The sequence below is a fragment of the Coregonus clupeaformis genome, chromosome 6 (assembly GCF_020615455.1).
Source record: "Coregonus clupeaformis isolate EN_2021a chromosome 6, ASM2061545v1, whole genome shotgun sequence".
Classification (NCBI taxonomy): Eukaryota; Metazoa; Chordata; class Actinopteri; order Salmoniformes; family Salmonidae; genus Coregonus; species Coregonus clupeaformis.
In genome coordinates, this window is record NC_059197.1 from 6,905,955 (window position 1) to 6,925,932 (window position 19,978).

Sequence of the window (19,978 nt, forward strand, 5' to 3'; positions counted from 1 at the left end):
GAGGTCAGTGAGTGGTCCGGTCCAGAATATACAGGGAGGGAGGTCAGTGAGTGGTCCGGTCCAGAATATACAGGGAGGGAGGTCAGTGAGTGGTCCGGTCCAGAGTATACAGGGAGGGAGGTCAGTGAGTGGTCCGGTCCAGAGTAATGTTTATATTATACAGGGAGGGAGGTCAGTGAGTGGTCCGGTCCAGAGTAATGTTTATACTATACAGGGAGGGAGGTCAGTGAGTGGTCCGGTCCAGAGTAATGTTTAACCTATACAGGGAGGGGGGTCAGTGAGTGGTCCGGTCCAGAGTATACAGGGAGGGAGGTCAGTGAGTGGTCCGGTCCAGAGTATACAGGGAGGGAGGTCAGTGAGTGGTCCGGTCCAGAGTAATGTTTATACTATACAGGGAGGGAGGTCAGTGAGTGGTCCGGTCCAGAGTAATGTTTATATTATACAGGGAGGGAGGTCAGTGAGTGGTCCGGTCCAGAGTAATGTTAATACTATATACAGGGAGGGAGGTCAGTGAGGGGTCCGGTCCAGAGTAATGTTTATACTAAACAGGGAGGGAGGTCAGTGAGTGGTCCGGTCCAGAGTAATGTTTATACTATACAGGGAGGGAGGTCAGTGAGTGGTCCGGTCCAGAGTAATGTTTATACTATATACAGGGAGGGAGGTCAGTGAGTGGTCCGGTCCAGAGTAATGTTTATACTATATACAGGGAGGGAGGTCAGTGAGTGGTCCGGTCCAGAGTAATGTTTATACTATATACAGGGAGGGAGGTCAGTGAGTGGTCCGGTCCAGAGTATACAGGGAGGGGAGGTCAGTGAGTGGTCCGGTCCAGAGTAATGTTTATACTATACAGGGAGGGAGGTCAGTGAGTGGTCCGGTCCAGAGTAATGTTTATACTATACAGGGAGGGAGGTCAGTGAGTGGTCCGGTCCAGAGTATACAGGGAGGGAGGTCAGTGAGTGGTCCAGTCCAGAGTATACAGGGAGGGAGGTCAGTGAGTGGTCCGGTCCAGAGTAATGTTTATACTATACAGGGAGGGAGGTCAGTGAGTGGTCCGGTCCAGAGTAATGTTTATACTATATACAGGGAGGGAGGTCAGTGAGTGGTCCGGTCCAGAGTAATGTTTATATTATACAGGGAGGGAGGTCAGTGAGTGGTCCGGTCCAGAGTAATGTTTATACTATACAGGGAGGGAGGTCAGTGAGTGGTCCGGTCCAGAGTAATGTTTATACTATATACAGGGAGGGAGGTCAGTGAGTGGTCCGGTCCAGAGTAATGTTTAACCTATACAGGGAGGGAGGTCAGTGAGTGGTCCGGTCCAGAGTAATGTTTATACTATATACAGGGAGGGAGGTCAGTGAGTGGTCCGGTCCAGAGTAATGTTTATACTATACAGGGAGGGAGGTCAGTGAGTGGTCCGGTCCAGAGTAATGTTTATACTATACAGGGAGGGAGGTCAGTGAGTGGTCCGGTCCAGAGTAATGTTTATACTATATACAGGGAGGGAGGTCAGTGAGTGGTCCGGTCCAGAGTAATGTTTATATTATACAGGGAGGGAGGTCAGTGAGTGGTCCGGTCCAGAGTAATGTTTATACTATACAGGGAGGGAGGTCAGTGAGTGGTCCGGTCCAGAGTAATGTTTATACTATATACAGGGAGGGAGGTCAGTGAGTGGTCCGGTCCAGAGTAATGTTTATACTATACAGGGAGGGAGGTCAGTGAGTGGTCCGGTCCAGAGTAATGTTTATACTATATAGGGAGGGAGGTCAGTGAGTGGTCCGGTCCAGAGTAATGTTTATACTATACAGGGAGGGAGGTCAGTGAGTGGTCCGGTCCAGAGTAATGTTTATACTATACAGGGAGGGAGGTCAGTGAGTGGTCCGGTCCAGAGTAATGTTTATACTATATACAGGGAGGGAGGTCAGTGAGTGGTCCGGTCCAGAGTAATGTTTATACTATATACAGGGAGGGAGGTCAGTGAGTGGTCCGGTCCAGAGTAATGTTTATACTATACAGGGAGGGAGGTCAGTGAGTGGTCCGGTCCAGAGTAATGTTTATATTATACAGGGAGGGAGGTCAGTGAGTGGTCCGGTCCAGAGTAATGTTTATACTATATACAGGGAGGGAGGTCAGTGAGTGGTCCGGTCCAGAGTAATGTTTATACTATATACAGGGAGGGAGGTCAGTGAGTGGTCCGGTCCAGAGTAATGTTTATACTATACAGGGAGGGAGGTCAGTGAGTGGTCCGGTCCAGAGTAATGTTTATACTATATACAGGGAGGGAGGTCAGTGAGTGGTCCGGTCCAGAGTATACAGGGAGGGAGGTCAGTGAGTGGTCCGGTCCAGAGTAATGTTTATACTATACAGGGAGGGAGGTCAGTGAGTGGTCCGGTCCAGAGTAATGTTTATACTATACAGGGAGGGAGGTCAGTGAGTGGTCCGGTCCAGAGTATACAGGGAGGGAGGTCAGTGAGTGGTCCGGTCCAGAGTATACAGGGAGGGAGGTCAGTGAGTGGTCCGGTCCAGAGTATACAGGGAGGGAGGTCAGTGAGTGGTCCGGTCCAGAGTAATGTTTATACTATACAGGGAGGGAGGTCAGTGAGTGGTCCGGTCCAGAGTAATGTTTATACTATACAGGGAGGGAGGTCAGTGAGTGGTCCGGTCCAGAGTAATGTTTATACTAAACAGGGAGGGAGGTCAGTGGGTGGTCCGGTCCAGAGTAATGTTTATACTATACAGGGAGGGAGGTCAGTGAGTGGTCCGGTCCAGAGTAATGTTTATACTATACAGGGAGGGAGGTCAGTGAGTGGTCCGGTCCAGAGTAATGTTTATACTATATACAGGGAGGGAGGTCAGTGAGTGGTCCGGTCCAGAGTAATGTTTATACTATACAGGGAGGGAGGTCAGTGAGTGGTCCGGTCCAGAGTAATGTTTATACTATACAGGGAGGGAGGTCAGTGAGTGGTCCGGTCCAGAGTAATGTTTATACTATACAGGGAGGGAGGTCAGTGAGTGGTCCGGTCCAGAGTAATGTTTATACTATACAGGGAGGGAGGTCAGTGAGTGGTCCGGTCCAGAGTAATGTTTATACTATACAGGGAGGGAGGTCAGTGAGTGGTCCGGTCCAGAGTAATGTTTAACCTATAAAGGGAGGGAGGTCAGTGAGTGGTCCGGTCCAGAGTAATGTTTATACTATACAGGGAGGGAGGTCAGTGAGTGGTCCGGTCCAGAGTAATGTTTATACTATATAGGGAGGGAGGTCAGTGAGTGGTCCGGTCCAGAGTAATGTTTATACTATACAGGGAGGGAGGTCAGTGAGTGGTCCGGTCCAGAGTAATGTTTATACTATACAGGGAGGGAGGTCAGTGAGTGGTCCGGTCCAGAGTAATGTTTATACTATATACAGGGAGGGAGGTCAGTGAGTGGTCCGGTCCAGAGTAATGTTTATACTATATACAGGGAGGGAGGTCAGTGAGTGGTCCGGTCCAGAGTAATGTTTATACTATACAGGGAGGGAGGTCAGTGAGTGGTCCGGTCCAGAGTAATGTTTATATTATACAGGGAGGGGAGGTCAGTGAGTGGTCCGGTCCAGAGTAATGTTTATACTATATACAGGGGAGGGAGGTCAGTGAGTGGTCCGGTCCAGAGTAATGTTTATACTATATACAGGGAGGGAGGTCAGTGAGTGGTCCGGTCCAGAGTAATGTTTATACTATACAGGGAGGGAGGTCAGTGAGTGGTCCGGTCCAGAGTAATGTTTATACTATATACAGGGAGGGAGGTCAGTGAGTGGTCCGGTCCAGAGTAATGTTTATACTATATACAGGGGAGGGAGGTCAGTGAGTGGTCCGGTCCAGAGTAATGTTTATACTATATACAGGGAGGGAGGTCAGTGAGTGGTCCGGTCCAGAGTAATGTTTATACTATACAGGGAGGGAGGTCAGTGAGTGGTCCGGTCCAGAGTAATGTTTATACTATACAGGGAGGGAGGTCAGTGAGTGGTCCGGTCCAGAGTAATGTTTATACTATACAGGGAGGGAGGTCAGTGAGTGGTCCGGTCCAGAGTAATGTTTATACTATATACAGGGAGGGAGGTCAGTGAGTGGTCCGGTCCAGAGTAATGTTTATACTATACAGGGAGGGAGGTCAGTGAGTGGTCCGGTCCAGAGTAATGTTTATACAGGGAGGGAGGGAGGTCAGTGAGTGGTCCGGTCCAGAGTAATGTTTATACTATATACAGGGAGGGAGGTCAGTGAGTGGTCCGGTCCAGAGTAATGTTTATACTATACAGGGAGGGAGGTCAGTGAGTGGTCCGGTCCAGAGTAATGTTTATACTATACAGGGAGGGAGGTCAGTGAGTGGTCCGGTCCAGAGTAATGTTTAACCTATACAGGGAGGGAGAGAGTGATCACTAATCGTCCCCACATGCTTGCAGATGTGTTGCTGCTGTTCAGTTGGGTGAATCTCATGAAAGCAGTTTTTAAAATGTCAGTAGCAAATTGAGTTACAAAACCATGATGCATCTACAAAAATCAACTATTATTCTGAAGACTAAGATGTCTACTTTTTGGCAAATTGTCTTATTTTAAATACATTTTCACCCCAAATTCTCATTACCAAAATGCGTCCGGATTAAATTCTTGAGTCATTATACAATTTTACTGTAGAAAAACCAATTTGAATAAAACACAAATCCATAAATCATAAATTATATACTGAACAAAAAATAAATGCAACAATGTCAAAGATTTTACTGAGTTACAGTTCCTATATGGAAATCGGTTAATTGAAATAAATTAATTAGGCCCTAATCTATGTATTTCACATGACTGGGCAGGGGCACAGCCATGGCTTAGCCTGGGAGGGCACAGGCCCACCCACTGGGGAACCAGGTCCAGCCAATCAGAATGAGTTTTTCCCCACAAAATGGCTTTATAACAGACATACAGTGGGGAAACAAAGTATTTAGTAAGCCACCAATTGTGCAAGTTATCCCACTTAAAAAGATGAGAGGCCTGTAATTTTCATCATAGGTACACGTCAACTATGACAGACAAATTGAGAAAAAAATATCCAGAAAATCACATTGTAGGATTTTTAATGAATTTATTTGCAAATTATGGTGGAAAATAAGTATTTGGTCACCTACAAACAAGCAAGATTTCTGGCTCTCACAGACCTGTAACTTCTTCTTTAAGAGGCTCCTCTGTCCTCCACTCGTTACCTGTATTAATGGCACCTGTTTGAACTTGTTATCAGTATAAAAGACCCCTGTCCACAACCTCAAACAGTCACACTCCAAACTCCACTATGGCCAAGACCAAAGAGCTGTCAAAGGACACCAGAAACAAAATTGTAGACCTGCACCAGGCTGGGAAGACTGAATCTGCAATAGGTAAGCAGCTTGGTTTGAAGAAATCAACTGTGGGAGCAATTATTAGGAAATGGAAGACATACAAGACCACTGATAATCTCCCTCGATCTGGGGCTCCACGCAAGATCTCATCCCGTGGGGTCAAAATGATCACAAGAACGGCGAGCAAAAATCCCAGAACCACACGGGGGGACCTAGTGAATGACCTGCAGAGAGCTGGGACCAAAGTAACAAAGCCTACCATCAGTAACACACTATGCCGCCAGGGACTCAAATCCTGCAGTGCCAGACGTGTCCCCCTGCTTAAGCCAGTACATGTCCAGGCCCGTCTGAAGTTTGCTAGAGTGCATTTGGATGATCCAGAAGAGGATTGGGAGAATGTCATATGGTCAGATGAAACCAAAATATAACTTTTTGGTAAAAACTCAACTCGTCGTGTTTGGAGGACAAAGAATGCTGAGTTGCATCCAAAGAACACCATACCTACTGTGAAGCATGGGGGTGGAAACATCATGCTTTGGGGCTGTTTTTCTGCAAAGGGACCAGGACGACTGATCCGTGTAAAGGAAAGAATGAATGGGGCCATGTATCGTGAGATTCTGAGTGAAAACCTCCTTCCATCAGCAAGGGCATTGAAGATGAAATGTGGCTGGGTCTTTCAGCATGACAATGATCCCAAACACACCGCCCGGGCAACGAAGGAGTGGCTTCGTAAGAAGCATTTCAAGGTCCTGGAGTGGCCTAGCCAGTCTCCAGATCTCAACCCCATAGAAAATCTTTGGAGGGAGTTGAAAGTCCGTGTTGCCCAGCGACAGCCCCAAAACATCACTGCTTTAGAGGAGATCTGCATGGAGGAATGGGCCAAAATACCAGCAACAGTGTGTGAAAACCTTGTGAAGACTTACAGAAAACGTTTGACCTGTGTCATTGCCAACAAAGGGTATATAACAAAGTATTGAGAAACTTACTTATTTTCCACCATAATTTGCAAATAAATTCATTAAAAATCCTACAATGTGATTTTCTGGAAAAAATGTTCTCATTTTGTCTGTCATAGTTGACGTGTACCTATGATGAAAATTACAGGCCTCTCTCATCTTTTTAAGTGGGAGAACTTGCACAATTGGCGGCTGACTAAATACTTTTTTCCCCCACTGTAAATACTCCTCAGCACCCCCCCCCACCCCAGACGATCCCGCAGTTGAAGAAGCCGGATGAAGAGGTCCTGGGTTGGCGTGGTTACACGTGGCCTGCGGTTGTGAGGCTGGTTGGCTGTCCTACCAAATTCTCTTAAACAACGTTGGAAGCGGCTTATGTTAGAGAAATGAACATTCAAATCTCTGGCAACAGCTCTGGTGGACATTCCTGTAGTCAGCATGCCAATTGCAGAATGGAGTCCCTCAACTTCAGACATCTGTGGCATTGTGTTGTGACAAAACTGCACACTTTAGTGGCCTTTTATTGTCCCCAGCACAAGGTGCACTTGTGTAATGATCATGCTGTTCAATCAGCTTCTTGATATGCCACACCTGTCAGGTGGATGGATTATCTTGACGAAGGATAAAATGCTCACTAACAGGGATGTAAACAAATTTGTACACAATTTGAGAGAGAAGCCTTTTGTGTGTATGAAACATTTCGGGGATCTTTTTATTTCAGCTCATGAAACATGGGACCAACACTTCACATGTTGTGTTTTATATTTTTGTTCAGTATAGTTGAAATCTACACTAAAACTATATTGCGTACAAACAGTGTCTGTGGACATCTAATTACCGTAACATTTTTCAAGTTGCTGTAAAAACTCCTATCAGTTTTTAAAGTTGTATTACCCATGATGCATCATCGAGAGGAGTAGTAGAAGATGAGTAAATGTGTTCAGAATGAGGTGGTTATTCTCCAACACCTCCTTTACCCCACTTGGCTTATCTCTTCAGAATGATGTTATTTCTCATTACTGAGACGGCATAAAGTCAGATTGTAATTGTATTATTTCATTTTCAGTGTTTATGAACTCAGACCTTTTCATTAGGGGAGCAATGTCATTTTTTACAAATTAGAAATGGTTTTGTTTATTACTTTTTTGACCGTTACGTTAATGAGAATTGTGGAAATGGTGGTAAAAATTCATAATATCTCGATTAAAAAAAAACATAATTATGCAATAGATAAGTACAGATCGTAATCTCAGTGATCCAAGAGGAAATGTAGTGAAAAATGTATCTTGCATGTTTTGCTTTTGTTTAATTTTTGTTAAGGTGATCTAAGATGTGCCGTTGTTCTTTGCTCTCCCTGTATATAGGAAGTGACTAGTAAATCGTTTGGGTGCAACAACTTCCGCTCAGCCCTGGAGAATGGAGTCCTGCTCTGCCAGTGAGTATTGTGGGAACTGTAGTCTATATCTGGAGAATGGAGTCCTGCTCTGCCAGTGAGTATTGTGGGAACTGTAGTGTATATCTGGAGAATGGAGTCCTGCTCTGCCAGTGAGTATTGTGGGAACTGTAGTGTATATCTGGAGAATGGAGTCCTGCTCTGCCAGTGAGTATTGTGGGAACTGTAGTCTATATCTGGAGAATGGAGTCCTGCTCTGCCGGTGAGTATTGTGGGAACTGTAGTGTATATCTGGAGAATGGAGTCCTGCTCTGCCAGTGAGTATTGTGGGAACTGTAGTCTATATCTGGAGAATGGAGTCCTGCTCTGCCAGTGAGTATTGTGGGAACTGTAGTGTATATCTGGAGAATGGAGTCCTGCTCTGCCGGTGAGTATTGTGGGAACTGTAGTGTATATCTGGAGAATGGAGTCCTGCTCTGCCGGTGAGTATTGTGGGAACTGTAGTCTATATCTGGAGAATGGAGTCCTGCTCTGCCGGTAATGATGAATGAATCACATAGGATGGGCTTCTGTAAACACCTTACTGGTTTTATGTGTCAGGTCCTGGTGTGGTCAGTGGTCACGCTCCCCAACTCATCTATTCATCCCTCTTATCTCCTTCCTCAGTCTAATCAACCGGTTGAAACCAGGCATTATAAAGAGAATGAACACACTGTCTACTCCCATGGCTGGACTGGTGAGTTCCCTGTGTGCCTGTGGCTGTGCAGCCGTTCTAGAGTTCATATGAGAATGCAGTGGGATGGTCTGTCTGGTCAGTCTCTGCGGTTTCCTGCTTAGTATGACGGATCTGAAACGTCGACGATCTAGTGAAGCGTTGTGATGTGACGAACGTGACAAACTGAGTCTCTGATAGTTGAACCCATTTGGTTCAGCGGCTAGCCAAACCCCAAATATTCACGTGTTTTGGAAAGGATCCTGGAAAGCTGTTGAGAGACTCCTCCCACCGGCTCATATGATCGTCCATAGGCCAAGCCTTCTCTGATGTTTGTCCTGTATGGTAACTCCCACTACCTCTCCTCCTCCCCTCCCTCTCTACCCCCCCTCCCCTCCCTCTCCTCTCCTCCCCCCCTCCCTCTCCTCCCCCCTCCCTCTCCTCCCCCTCCCTCCCTCCCTCTCTACCCCCCTCCCCTCCCTCTCTACCCCCCTCCCCTCCCTCTCCTCCCCCTCCCTCCCCTCCCCTCCCTCCCTCTCCTCCCCCTCCCTCCCTCTCCTCCCCCCCTCCCTCCCCTCTCCTCCTCCCTCCCCTCCCTCTCTACCTCCCTCCCCTCCCTCCCTCTCCTCCCTCCCTCCCTCTCCTCCTCCCCCCCTCTCTTCCCCTCCCTCCCTCTCCTCCTCCCTCCCCTCCCTCCCTCTCTACCCCCCTCCCACTACCTCTCCTCCTCCCCTCCCCTCCCTCTCTACCCCCCTCCCCTCCCTCTCCTCCCCCTCCCCTCCCTCTCCTCCCCCTCCCCTCCCTCTCCTCCCCCTCCCCTCTCCTCCTCCCCTCCCCTCCCTCTCTACCTCCCCTCCCTCCCTCTCTACCTCCCCTCCCTCCCTCTCCTCCTCCCCCTCCCCTCCTCCCCTCCCCTCCCTCTCTACCCCCCTCCCCTCCCTCTCCTCCTCCCCTCCCTCCCTCTCCTCCTCCCCTCCCCTACCTCTCCTCCTCCCTCCCTCCCTCTCTACCCCCCTCCCCTCCCTCTCTACCCCTCCTCCCCCCTCCCTCCCCTCCCTCTCTACCTCCCCTCCCTCCTCTCTACCCCTCCCCCTCCCTCTCCTCCCCCCCCTCCCTCCCCTCCCTCTCTACCTCCCCTCCCTCCCTCTCTACCCCCCTCCCCTCCCTCTCTACCCCCCTCCCTCCCTCTCCTCCCCCCCTCCCCTCCCTCTCCCCCCCCTCCCTCCCCTCTCCTCCTCCCCTCCCCTCCCTCTCTACCCCCTCCCTCCCTCTCTACCCCCCTCCCCTCCCTCTCCTCCTCTACCCCCCTCCCTCCCTCTCCTCCTCTACCTCCCCTCCCTCTCCTCCTCCCCTCCCCTCCCTCTCTACCCCCCCCTCCCTCCCTCTCCTCCTCTACCCCCCTCCCCTCCCTCTCCTCCTCCCCTCCCCTCCCTCTCTACCCCTCCCTCTCCTCCAGGACAATGTCAATGTGTTTCTGAGAGCGTGCGGTACGCTGGGTCTGCACGAGGCCCAGCTGTTTCACCCTGGAGACCTGCAAGACCTGTCCACACGCGCTACACTCAGGTAAAATGGACTTGATTTCACCTGTTTCAGGTCAACACATTTTTATTTGGTGAAATATATTGATATTTGTAGAACAAAGCAAATGGAAGTGAAGGGTTAATATGTACACTAACATGCTTTTATCCCAAGTGCTGCTGGACTTATAGTGATGTTTAAATCATTAGGCAGCACCTGTCGATGTTCAGTTAGTGTTTCCCCGTGTATTTCTTGACCTCTGTCTCACTGGTTGGAACGCTAGTGTACCCTGACTGGATGGCCTAATGGCTTGTGGTGGCTAGGTTGTCCTATATACTGTTATACTGCTAGTTCTGTGTTATCGGTGATCGCATGGTGTTGATAGTTGGTTGTCTGTCTCACAGCACCATTTTTTAAGGAGCAGATTTGACTAGGCAGCTAAAAAGCAAATGGCAAGATGAATAGTCAACAGTGTGGTGTTGCAAATGAGAGCCCATGTATTATCAGTGGCTATTTAAAAAGAATAATACTTTATATTATCAGTGGCTATTTAAACAGAATAATACTTTATATTATCAGTGGCTATTTAAACAGAATAATACTTTATATTATCAGTGGCTATTTAAACAGAATAATACTTTATATTATCAGTGGCTATTTAAACAGAATAATACTTTATATTAACAGTGGCTATTTAAACATTATGGAGGGTGTCAATCATTATGGAGGGTGTCAGTCATTATGGAGGGTGTCAATCATAATCGAACCCATGTGTATAGAGACATTAAACATTGGACAGTTTCATTTAATACTGTTTTTTTTTACACTGGATTCATATACCGGATTATTCACAGAGCTCATTGTGCTATATCTACCTCTGTACATAACATTCCTTGTTTATCTGGTTGTTGTATAGATTGGATTACTGTTAGTGGTATTTGGGCTGTTAACTGGATTCATACTGACATTCCTGATTTCTTGCTTCTAGTTTTGATAATTATTTTGTTTGACATTTTTACTACACTGCTAGGAGCTAGTAACATAAGCATTTAGCTGCACTGCTAGGAGCTAGTAACACAAGCATTTAGCTGCGCTGCTAGGAGCTAGTAACACAAGCATTTAGCTGCACTGCTAGGAGCTAGTAACACAAGCATTTAGCTGCACTGCTAGGAGCTAGTAACACAAGCATTTAGCTGCACTGCTAGGAGCTAGTAACACAAGCATTTAGCTGCACTGCTAGGAGCTAGTAACACAAGCATTTAGCTGCACTGCTAGGAGCTAGTAACACAAGCATTTAGCTGCGCTGCTAGGAGCTAGTAACATAAGCATTTAGCTGCACTGCTAGGAGCTAGTAACACAAGCATTTAGCTGCACTGCTAGGAGCTAGTAACACAAGCATTTAGCTGCACTGCTAGGAGCTAGTAACACAAGCATTTAGCTGCACTGCTAGGAGCTAGTAACACAAGCATTTAGCTGCACTGCTAGGAGCTAGTAACACAAGCATTTAGCTGCACTGCTAGGAGCTAGTAACACAAGCATTTAGCTGCACTGCTAGGAGCTAGTAACACAAGCATTTAGCTGCACTGCTAGGAGCTAGTAACACAAGCATTTAGCTGCACTGCTAGGAGCTAGTAACAAGCATTTAGCTGCACTGCTAGGAGCTAGTAACACAAGCATTTAGCTGCACTGCTAGGAGCTAGTAACACAAGCATTTAGCTGCACTGCTAGGAGCTAGTAACACAAGCATTTAGCTGCACTGCTAGGAGCTAGTAACACAAGCATTTAGCTGCACTGCTAGGAGCTAGTAACACAAGCATTTAGCTGCACTGCTAGGAGCTAGTAACACAAGCATTTAGCTGCACTGCTAGGAGCTAGTAACACAAGCATTTAGCTGCACTGCTAGGAGCTAGTAACACAAGCATTTAGCTGCACTGCTAGGAGCTAGTAACAAGCATTTTACTACACTGTTAGGAGCTAGTAACATAAGTACATGTAGGTAGCTATTAAAGTCACTATGCATATATAATAAACAGAGTAGTGATGTACTGGGCTGTACGTACTACCCTCTGGAGTGCCTTGCGGTCGGAGGCCGAGCAGTTGGCGTACCAGGCGGTGATGCAACCAGTCAGGATGCTCTCGATGGTGCAGCTGTAGAATATTTTGAGGATCTGAGGACCCATTACAAATATTTTTCAGTCTCCTTAGGGGGAATAGGTTTTGTCGTGCCCTCTTCACGACTGTCTTGGTGTGTTTGGACCATGATAGTTTGTTGGTGATGTGGACACCAAGGAACTTGAAGCTCTCAAACTGTTCCACTACAGCCCCGTCGATGAGAATGGGGGCGTGCTCAGTCCTCTTTTTTTCCTGTAGTCCACAATCATCTCCTTTGTCTTGGTCACGTTGAGGGAGAGATTGTTATCCTGGCACCACACGGCCAGGTCTCTGACCTCCTCCCTATAGGCTGTCTCATTGTTGTCGGTGATCAGGCCTACCACTGTTGTCATCAGCAAACTTAATGATGGTGTTGGAGTCGTGCCTGGCCATGCAGTCATGGGTGAACAGGGAGTACAGGAGGGGACTGAGCACGCACCCCTTAGGGGCCCCCGTGTTGAGGATCAGCGTGGTGGATGTGTTGTTACCTATCCTTACCACCGGGGGGCGGCCCGTCAGGAAGTTCAGGAACCAGTTGCAGAGGGAGGTGTTTAGTCCTAGGATCCTTAGCTTAGTGATGAGCTTTGAGGGCACTATGGTGTTGAATGCTGAGCTGTAGTCAATGAATAGCATTCTCACGTAGGTGTTCCTCTTGTCCAGGTGTGAAAGGGCAGTGTGGAGTCCAATAGAGATTGCATCATCTGTGGATCTGTTGGGGTGGTATGCAAATTGGAGTGGGTCTAGGATTTCTGTTGTGAGCCATGACCAGCCTTTCAAAGCACTTCATGGCTACAGACGTCAGTGCTACGGGTCGGTAGTCATTTAGGCAGGTTATGTTAGTGTTCTTGAGCACAGGGACTATGGTGGTCTGCTTGAAACATGTTGGTATTACAGACTCGGTCAGGGACATGTTGATAATGTTAGTGAAGACACTTGCCTGTTGGTCAGCACATGCTCGGAGTACACGTCCTGGTAATCCGTCTGGCCCTGCGGCCTTGGGAATGTTGACCTGTTTAAAAGTCTTACTCACATCGGCTACGGAGAGCGCGACCACACAGTCGTCCGGAACAGCTAATGCTCTCATGCATGTTTCAGTGTTGCTTGCCTCGAAGCGAGCATAGAAGTGATTTAGCTCGTCTGGTAAGCTCGTGTCATTGGGCAGCTTGCGGCTGTGCTTCCCTTTTGTAGTCTGTAATAGTTTGCAAGCCCTGCCACATCCGAGCGTCGGAGCCAGTGTAGTACGATTCGATCTTAGTCATGTATTGACGCTTTGCCTGTTTGAAGGTTCATCGGAGGGCGTAGCAGGATTTCTTATAAGCTTCCGGGTTAGAGTCCCGCTCCTTGAAAGCGGCAGCTCTACCCTTTAGCTCAGTGCGGATGTTGCCTGTAATCCATGGCTTCTGGTTGGGATATGTACGTATGGTCACTGTGGGGACGACGTCATCGATGCACTTACTGATGAAGCCAGTGACTGATGTGGTATACTCCTCAATGCCATCGGAAGAATCCCGGAACATATTCCAGTCTGTGCTAGCAAAACAGTAGCTTAGCATCTGCTTCATATTTAAACAGAATAATACTTTATTGACTGTCATAATGGATCACCTTTATTATTGGGAAGCCATGGGTAAACATTAGTCAGTGTGTGTGTCTTTGCTCGGACTAAGAAATCCCCTCCTTTCCTTCTCAGGCGTGTAGAGGGCAAAAGGAGGCTGAAAAACGTAAGTGAACATGTACTTTTTAATTGTTTGTGTTCACTGAAAGATCTGGGGAAGCTAGAACGGGATTGAGCTGTAACTTAGAACTTTCATCATTTCCATCGCAAATGCTTTTACTGTGTAACAGGAACCAGCCCTACTATGACTGTCCTCTACCTCACCCCCTACTATGACTATCCTCTACCTCACCCCCCACTATGACTATCCTCTACCTCACCCCCTCCACTATGACTATCCTCTACCTCACCCCCCCCCTACTATGACTATCCTCTACCTCCCCCCCCCCCCACTATGACTATCCTCACCCCCCCTACTATGACTATCCTCTACCTCACCCCCCCTACTATGACTGTCCTCTACCTCACCCCCCCTACTATGACTATCCTCTACCTCACCCCCCCTACTATGACTATCCTCTACCTCACCCCCCACTATGACTATCCTCTACCTCACCCCCCCTACTATGACTATCCTCACCCCCCCACTATGACTATCCTCTACCTCACCCCCCTACTATGACTATCCTCTACCTCACCCCCCCACTATGACTATCCTCACCCCCCTACTATGACTATCCTCTACCTCACCCCCTACTATGACTATCCTCACCCCCCACTATGACTATCCTCTACCTCCCCCCCCTACTATGACTATCCTCTACCTCACCCCCCCCACTATGACTATCCTCACCCCCCTACTATGACTATCCTCTACCTCACCCCCCTACTATGACTATCCTCACCCCCCTACTATGACTATCCTCTACCTCACCCCCCTACTATGACTATCCTCACCCCCTACTATGACTATCCTCTACCTCCCCCCCTACTATGACTATCCTCTACCCCACCCCCCCTACTATGACATTTACATTTTAGTCATTTAGCAGACGCTCTTATCCAGAGCGACTTACAGGAGCAATTAGGGTTAAGTGCCTTGCTCAAGGGCACATTAACGTCATTTAGCAGACGCTCTTATCCAGAGCGACTTACAGGAGCAATTAGGGTTAAGTGCCTTGCTCAAGGGCACATTAACGTCATTTAGCAGACGCTCTTAGCCAGAGCGACTCACAAATTGGTGCGTTCACCCTATAGGCAGTGGGGTAACCACTTTACAATTTGGGGGGGGGGGGGGTTAGAAGGATTACTTTATCCTATCCCAGGTATTCCTTAAAGAGGTGGGGTTTCAAGTGTCTCCGGAAGGTGGTGAGTGACTCCGCTGTCCTGGCGTCGTGAGGGAGCTTGTTCCACCATTGGGGTGCCAGAGCAGCGAACAGTTTTGACTGGGCTGAGCGGGAGCTATGCTTCCGCAGAGGAAGGGGAGCCAGCAGGCCGGAGGTGGATGAGCGCAATGCCCTCGTTTGGGTGTAGGGACTATCCTCTACCTCACCCCCCCCCTACTATGACTATCCTCACCCCCCCTACTATGACTGTCCTCTACCTCACCCCCCCCTACTATGACTATCCTCTACCTCACCCCCCCCTACTATGACTATCCTCTACCTCACAACCCCCCCTACTATGACTATCCTCTACCTCACAACCCCCCCTACTTTGACTATCCTCTACCTCACCCCCCTACTATGACTATCCTCTACCTCACCCCCCTACTATGACTATCCTCTACCTCACCCCCCCTACTATGACTATCCTCTACCTCACCCCCCTACTATGACTATCCTCTACCTCCCCCTACTATGACTATCCTCTACCCCACCCCCCTACTATGACTATCCTCTACCTCCCCCCCCTACTATGACTATCCTCTACCCCCCCCCCCTACTATGACTATCCTCTACCTCACCCCCCTACTATGACTATCCTCTACCTCACCCCCCTACTATGACTATCCTCTACCTCACCCCCCCACTATGAATATCCTCTACCTCACCCCCCTACTATGACTATCCTCTACCTCCCCCCCTACTATGACTATCCTCTACCCCACCCCCCTACTATGACTATCCTCTACCTCACCCCCTCCACTATGACTATCCTCTACCCCACCCCCCCTACTATGACTATCCTCTACCTCACCCCCCTCCCCTACTATGACTATCCTCTACCTCACCCCCTCCCCTACTATGACTATCCTCTACCTCACCCCCCTACTATGACTATCCTCTACCTCACCCCCACTATGACTATCCTCTACCTCACCCCCCCACTATGACTATCCTCTACCTCACCCCCCCTACTATGACTATCCTCTACCTCCCCCCCCTACTATGACTATCCTCTACCTCACCCCCTCCCCTACTATGACTATCCTCTACCTCACCCCCTACTATGACTATCCTCTACCTCACCCCCCTACTATGACTATCCTCTACCTCACCCCCCACTATGACTATCCTCTACCTCACCCCCCTACTATGACTATCCCCTACCTCACCCCCCCTACTATGACTATCCTCTACGTCACCCCCCCTACTATGACTATCCTCTACCTCACCCCCCTCTATGACTATCCTCTACCTCACCCCCCTACTATGACTATCCTCTACCTCACCCCCCTACTATGACTATCCTCTACCTCACCCCCCCTACTATGACTATCCCCTACCTCACCCCCCTACTATGACTATCCTCTACGTCACCCCCCCTACTATGACTATCCTCTACCTCACCCCCCCCTCTATGACTATCCTCTACCTCACCCCCCCTACTATGACTATCCTCTACCTCACCCCCCTACTATGACTATCCTCTACCTCACCCCCCCTACTATGACTATCCTCTACCTCACCCCCCTACTATGACTATCCTCTACCTCACCCCCCTACTATGACTATCCTCTACCTCACCCCCCCTACTATGACTGTCCTCTACCTCACCCCCCCTACTATGACTATCCTCACCCCCACTACTATGACTATCCTCACCCCCACTACTATGACTATCCTCACCCCCCCTACTATGACTATCCTCACCCCCCCCACTATGACTATCCTCTACCTCACCCCCCTACTATGACTATCCTCTACCTCACCCCCCTACTATGACTATCCTCTACCTCACCCCCTACTATGACTATCCTCTACCTCACCCCCCTACTATGACTATCCTCTACCTCACCCCCCCCTACTATGACTATCCTCTACCTCACCCCCCTACCATGACTATCCTCTACCTCACCCCCCCTACTATGACTATCCTCTACCTCACCCCCCCTACTATGACTATCCTCTACCTCACCCCCTCTACTATGACTATCCTCTACCTCACCCCCTCTACTATGACTATCCTCTACCTCATCCCCTCTACTATGACTATCCTCTACCTCACCCCCCCTACTATGACTATCCTCTACCTCACCCCCCCTACTATGACTATCCTCTACCTCACCCCCTACTATGACTATCCTTTACCTCACCCCCTCTACTATGACTATCCTCTACCTCACCCCCTCTACTATGACTATCCTCTACCTCATCCCCCCTACTATGACTATCCTCTACCTCACCCCCTCTACTATGACTATCCTCTACCTCACCCCCCCTACTATGACTATCCTCTACCTCACCCCCCTACTATGACTATCCTCTACCTCACCCCCCTACTATGACTATCCTCTACCTCACCCCCCTACTATGACTATCCTCTACCTCACCCCCCCTACTATGACTATCCTCTACCTCATCCCCCCTACTATGACTATCCTCTACCTCACCCCCTCTACTATGACTATCCTCTACCTCACCCCCTCTACTATGACTATCCTCTACCTCACCCCGCCCTACTATGACTATCCTCTACCTCACCCCGCCCCTACTATGACTATCCTCTACCTCACCCCCCGTACTATGACTATCCTCTACCTCACCCCCCTACTATGACTATCCTCTACCTCACCCCCCCTACTATGACTATCCTCTACCTCACCCCCCCTACTATGACTATCCTCTACCTCACCCCCCACTATGACTATCCTCTACCTCACCCCCCACTATGACTATCCTCTACCTCACCCCCCTACTATGACTATCCTCTACCTCACCCCCCTACTATGACTATCCTCTACCTCACCCCCCCTACTATGACTATCCTCTACCTCACCCCCCTGCTATGACTATCCTCTACCTCACCCCACCTACTATGACTATCCTCTACCTCCCCCCTACTATGACTATCCTCTACCTCACCCCCCCTACTATGACTATTCTCTACCTCCCCCCCTGCTATGACTATCCTCTACCTCACCCCACCTACTAAGACTATCCTCTACCCCCCCATGACGACTATCCTCTACCTCACCCCACCTACAAAGACTATCCTCTACCTCCCCCCCATGACGACTATCCCCTACCTCACCCCCCCTACTATGACTATCCCCTACCTCACCCCCCTGCTATGACTATCCTCTACCTCACCCCCCCCACTATGACTATCCTCTACCTCACCCCCTACTATGACTATCCTCTACCTCACCCCCTCCCCCTACTATGACTATCCTCTACCTCATCCCCCCCTACTATGACTATCCTCTACCTCCCCCCCTGCTATGACTATCCTCTACCTCACCCCCCTACTATGACTATCCTCTACCTCCCCCCCTGCTATGACTATCCTCTACCTCACCACCCCCCTACTATGACTATCCTCTACCTCACCCCCCTACTATGACTATCCTCTACCTCACCCCCTACTATGACTATCCTCTACCTCACCCCCCTACTATGACTATCCTCTACCTCACCCCCCGCTATGACTATCCTCTACCCCCCCCGCTATGACTATCCTCTACCTCACCCCCCTACTATGACTATCCTCTACCTCACCCCCCTACTATGACTATCCTCTACCCCCTACTATGACTATCCTCTACCTCCCCTACTATGACTATCCTCTACCTCACCCCCTCCCCTACTATGACTATCCTCTACCTCACCCCCCTACTATGACTATCCTCTACCTCACCCCCCACTACTATGACTATCCTCTACCTCACCCCCCTACTATGACTATCCTCTACCTCACCCCCACTATGACTATCCTCTACCTCACCCCCCTACTATGACTATCCTCTACCTCCCCCCTACTATGACTATCCTCTACCTCACCCCCTACTATGACTATCCTCTACCCCCTACTATGACTATCCTCTACCCCCTACTATGACTATCCTCTACCTCACCCCCCTACTATGACTATCCTCTACCTCACCCCCCTACTATGACTATCCTCTACCTCACCCCCACTATGACTATCCTCTACCTCACCCCCCCACTATGACTATCCTCTACCTCACCCCCCTACTATGACTATCCTCTACCTCACCCCCCTACTATGACTATCCTCTACCTCACCCCCTCCCCCTACTATGACTATCCTCTACCTCACCCCCCACTATGACTATCCTCTACCTCACCCCCCCACTATGACTATCCTCTACCTCACCCCCCTACTATGACTATCCTCTACCTCACCCCCTACTATGACTATCCTCTACCTCACCCCCCACTATGACTATCCTCTACCTCACCCCCCCCACTATGACTATCCTCTACCTCACCCCCCACTATGACTATCCTCTACCTCACCCCCCACTATGACTATCCTCTACCTCACCCCCCACTATGACTATCCTCTACCTCACCCCCCACTATGACTATCCTCTACCTCACCCCCCCTACTATGACTATCCTCTACCTCACCCCCTACTATGACTATCCTCTACCTCACCCCCCCTACTATGACTATCCTCTACCTCACCCCCTACTATGACTATCCTCTACCTCACCCCCCTACTATGACTATCCTCTACCTCACCCCCCCCCACTATGACTATCCTCTACCTCACCCCCCACTATGACTATCCTCTACCTCATCCCCCCTACTATGACTATCCTCTACCCCACCCCCCCCACTATGACTATTCTCTACCTCATAATGAAGGATAAAGATCCTGCCCAATGCAGTGATCTGTCCTCTCCTCCTCCAGGTTCTAATCACCATCTACTGGCTGGGGCGGAAGGCTCAGGTGGACCCCTTCTACTCTGGTCCTCAACTCAACCTCAAAGCATTCGAGGGACTATTGGGCATCGCTCTGTCCAAGGTAACATCCTCCCTAACGCCTCATCCTAACCCCTCACCTTAACCCTCAGCTCAACCTCAAGGCCTTTTTAGGGACGACGAGGCTTAGATGTACTTTGCCCTGTACAATGGAACCAATGGA

General features: G+C 49.2%; 1 protein-coding gene across 8 annotated transcripts in view; it reads left to right on the forward strand.

The window, feature by feature from the left end:
• Window positions 1-19,978, forward strand: part of LOC121563988 (LIM domain only protein 7-like) — a 131,738-nt gene that overhangs the window by 13,820 nt on the left and 97,940 nt on the right. For all 8 annotated transcript variants that reach the window (XM_045217937.1, XM_045217923.1, XM_045217917.1 and 5 more), the window contains exons 3-7: window positions 7,674-7,744; window positions 8,369-8,438; window positions 9,871-9,977; window positions 13,774-13,804; window positions 19,745-19,858. In XM_045217937.1, the coding sequence (XP_045073872.1) occupies window positions 7,674-7,744; window positions 8,369-8,438; window positions 9,871-9,977; window positions 13,774-13,804; window positions 19,745-19,858 (393 nt within the window). The remainder of the gene's footprint in view (window positions 1-7,673; window positions 7,745-8,368; window positions 8,439-9,870; window positions 9,978-13,773; window positions 13,805-19,744; window positions 19,859-19,978) is intronic.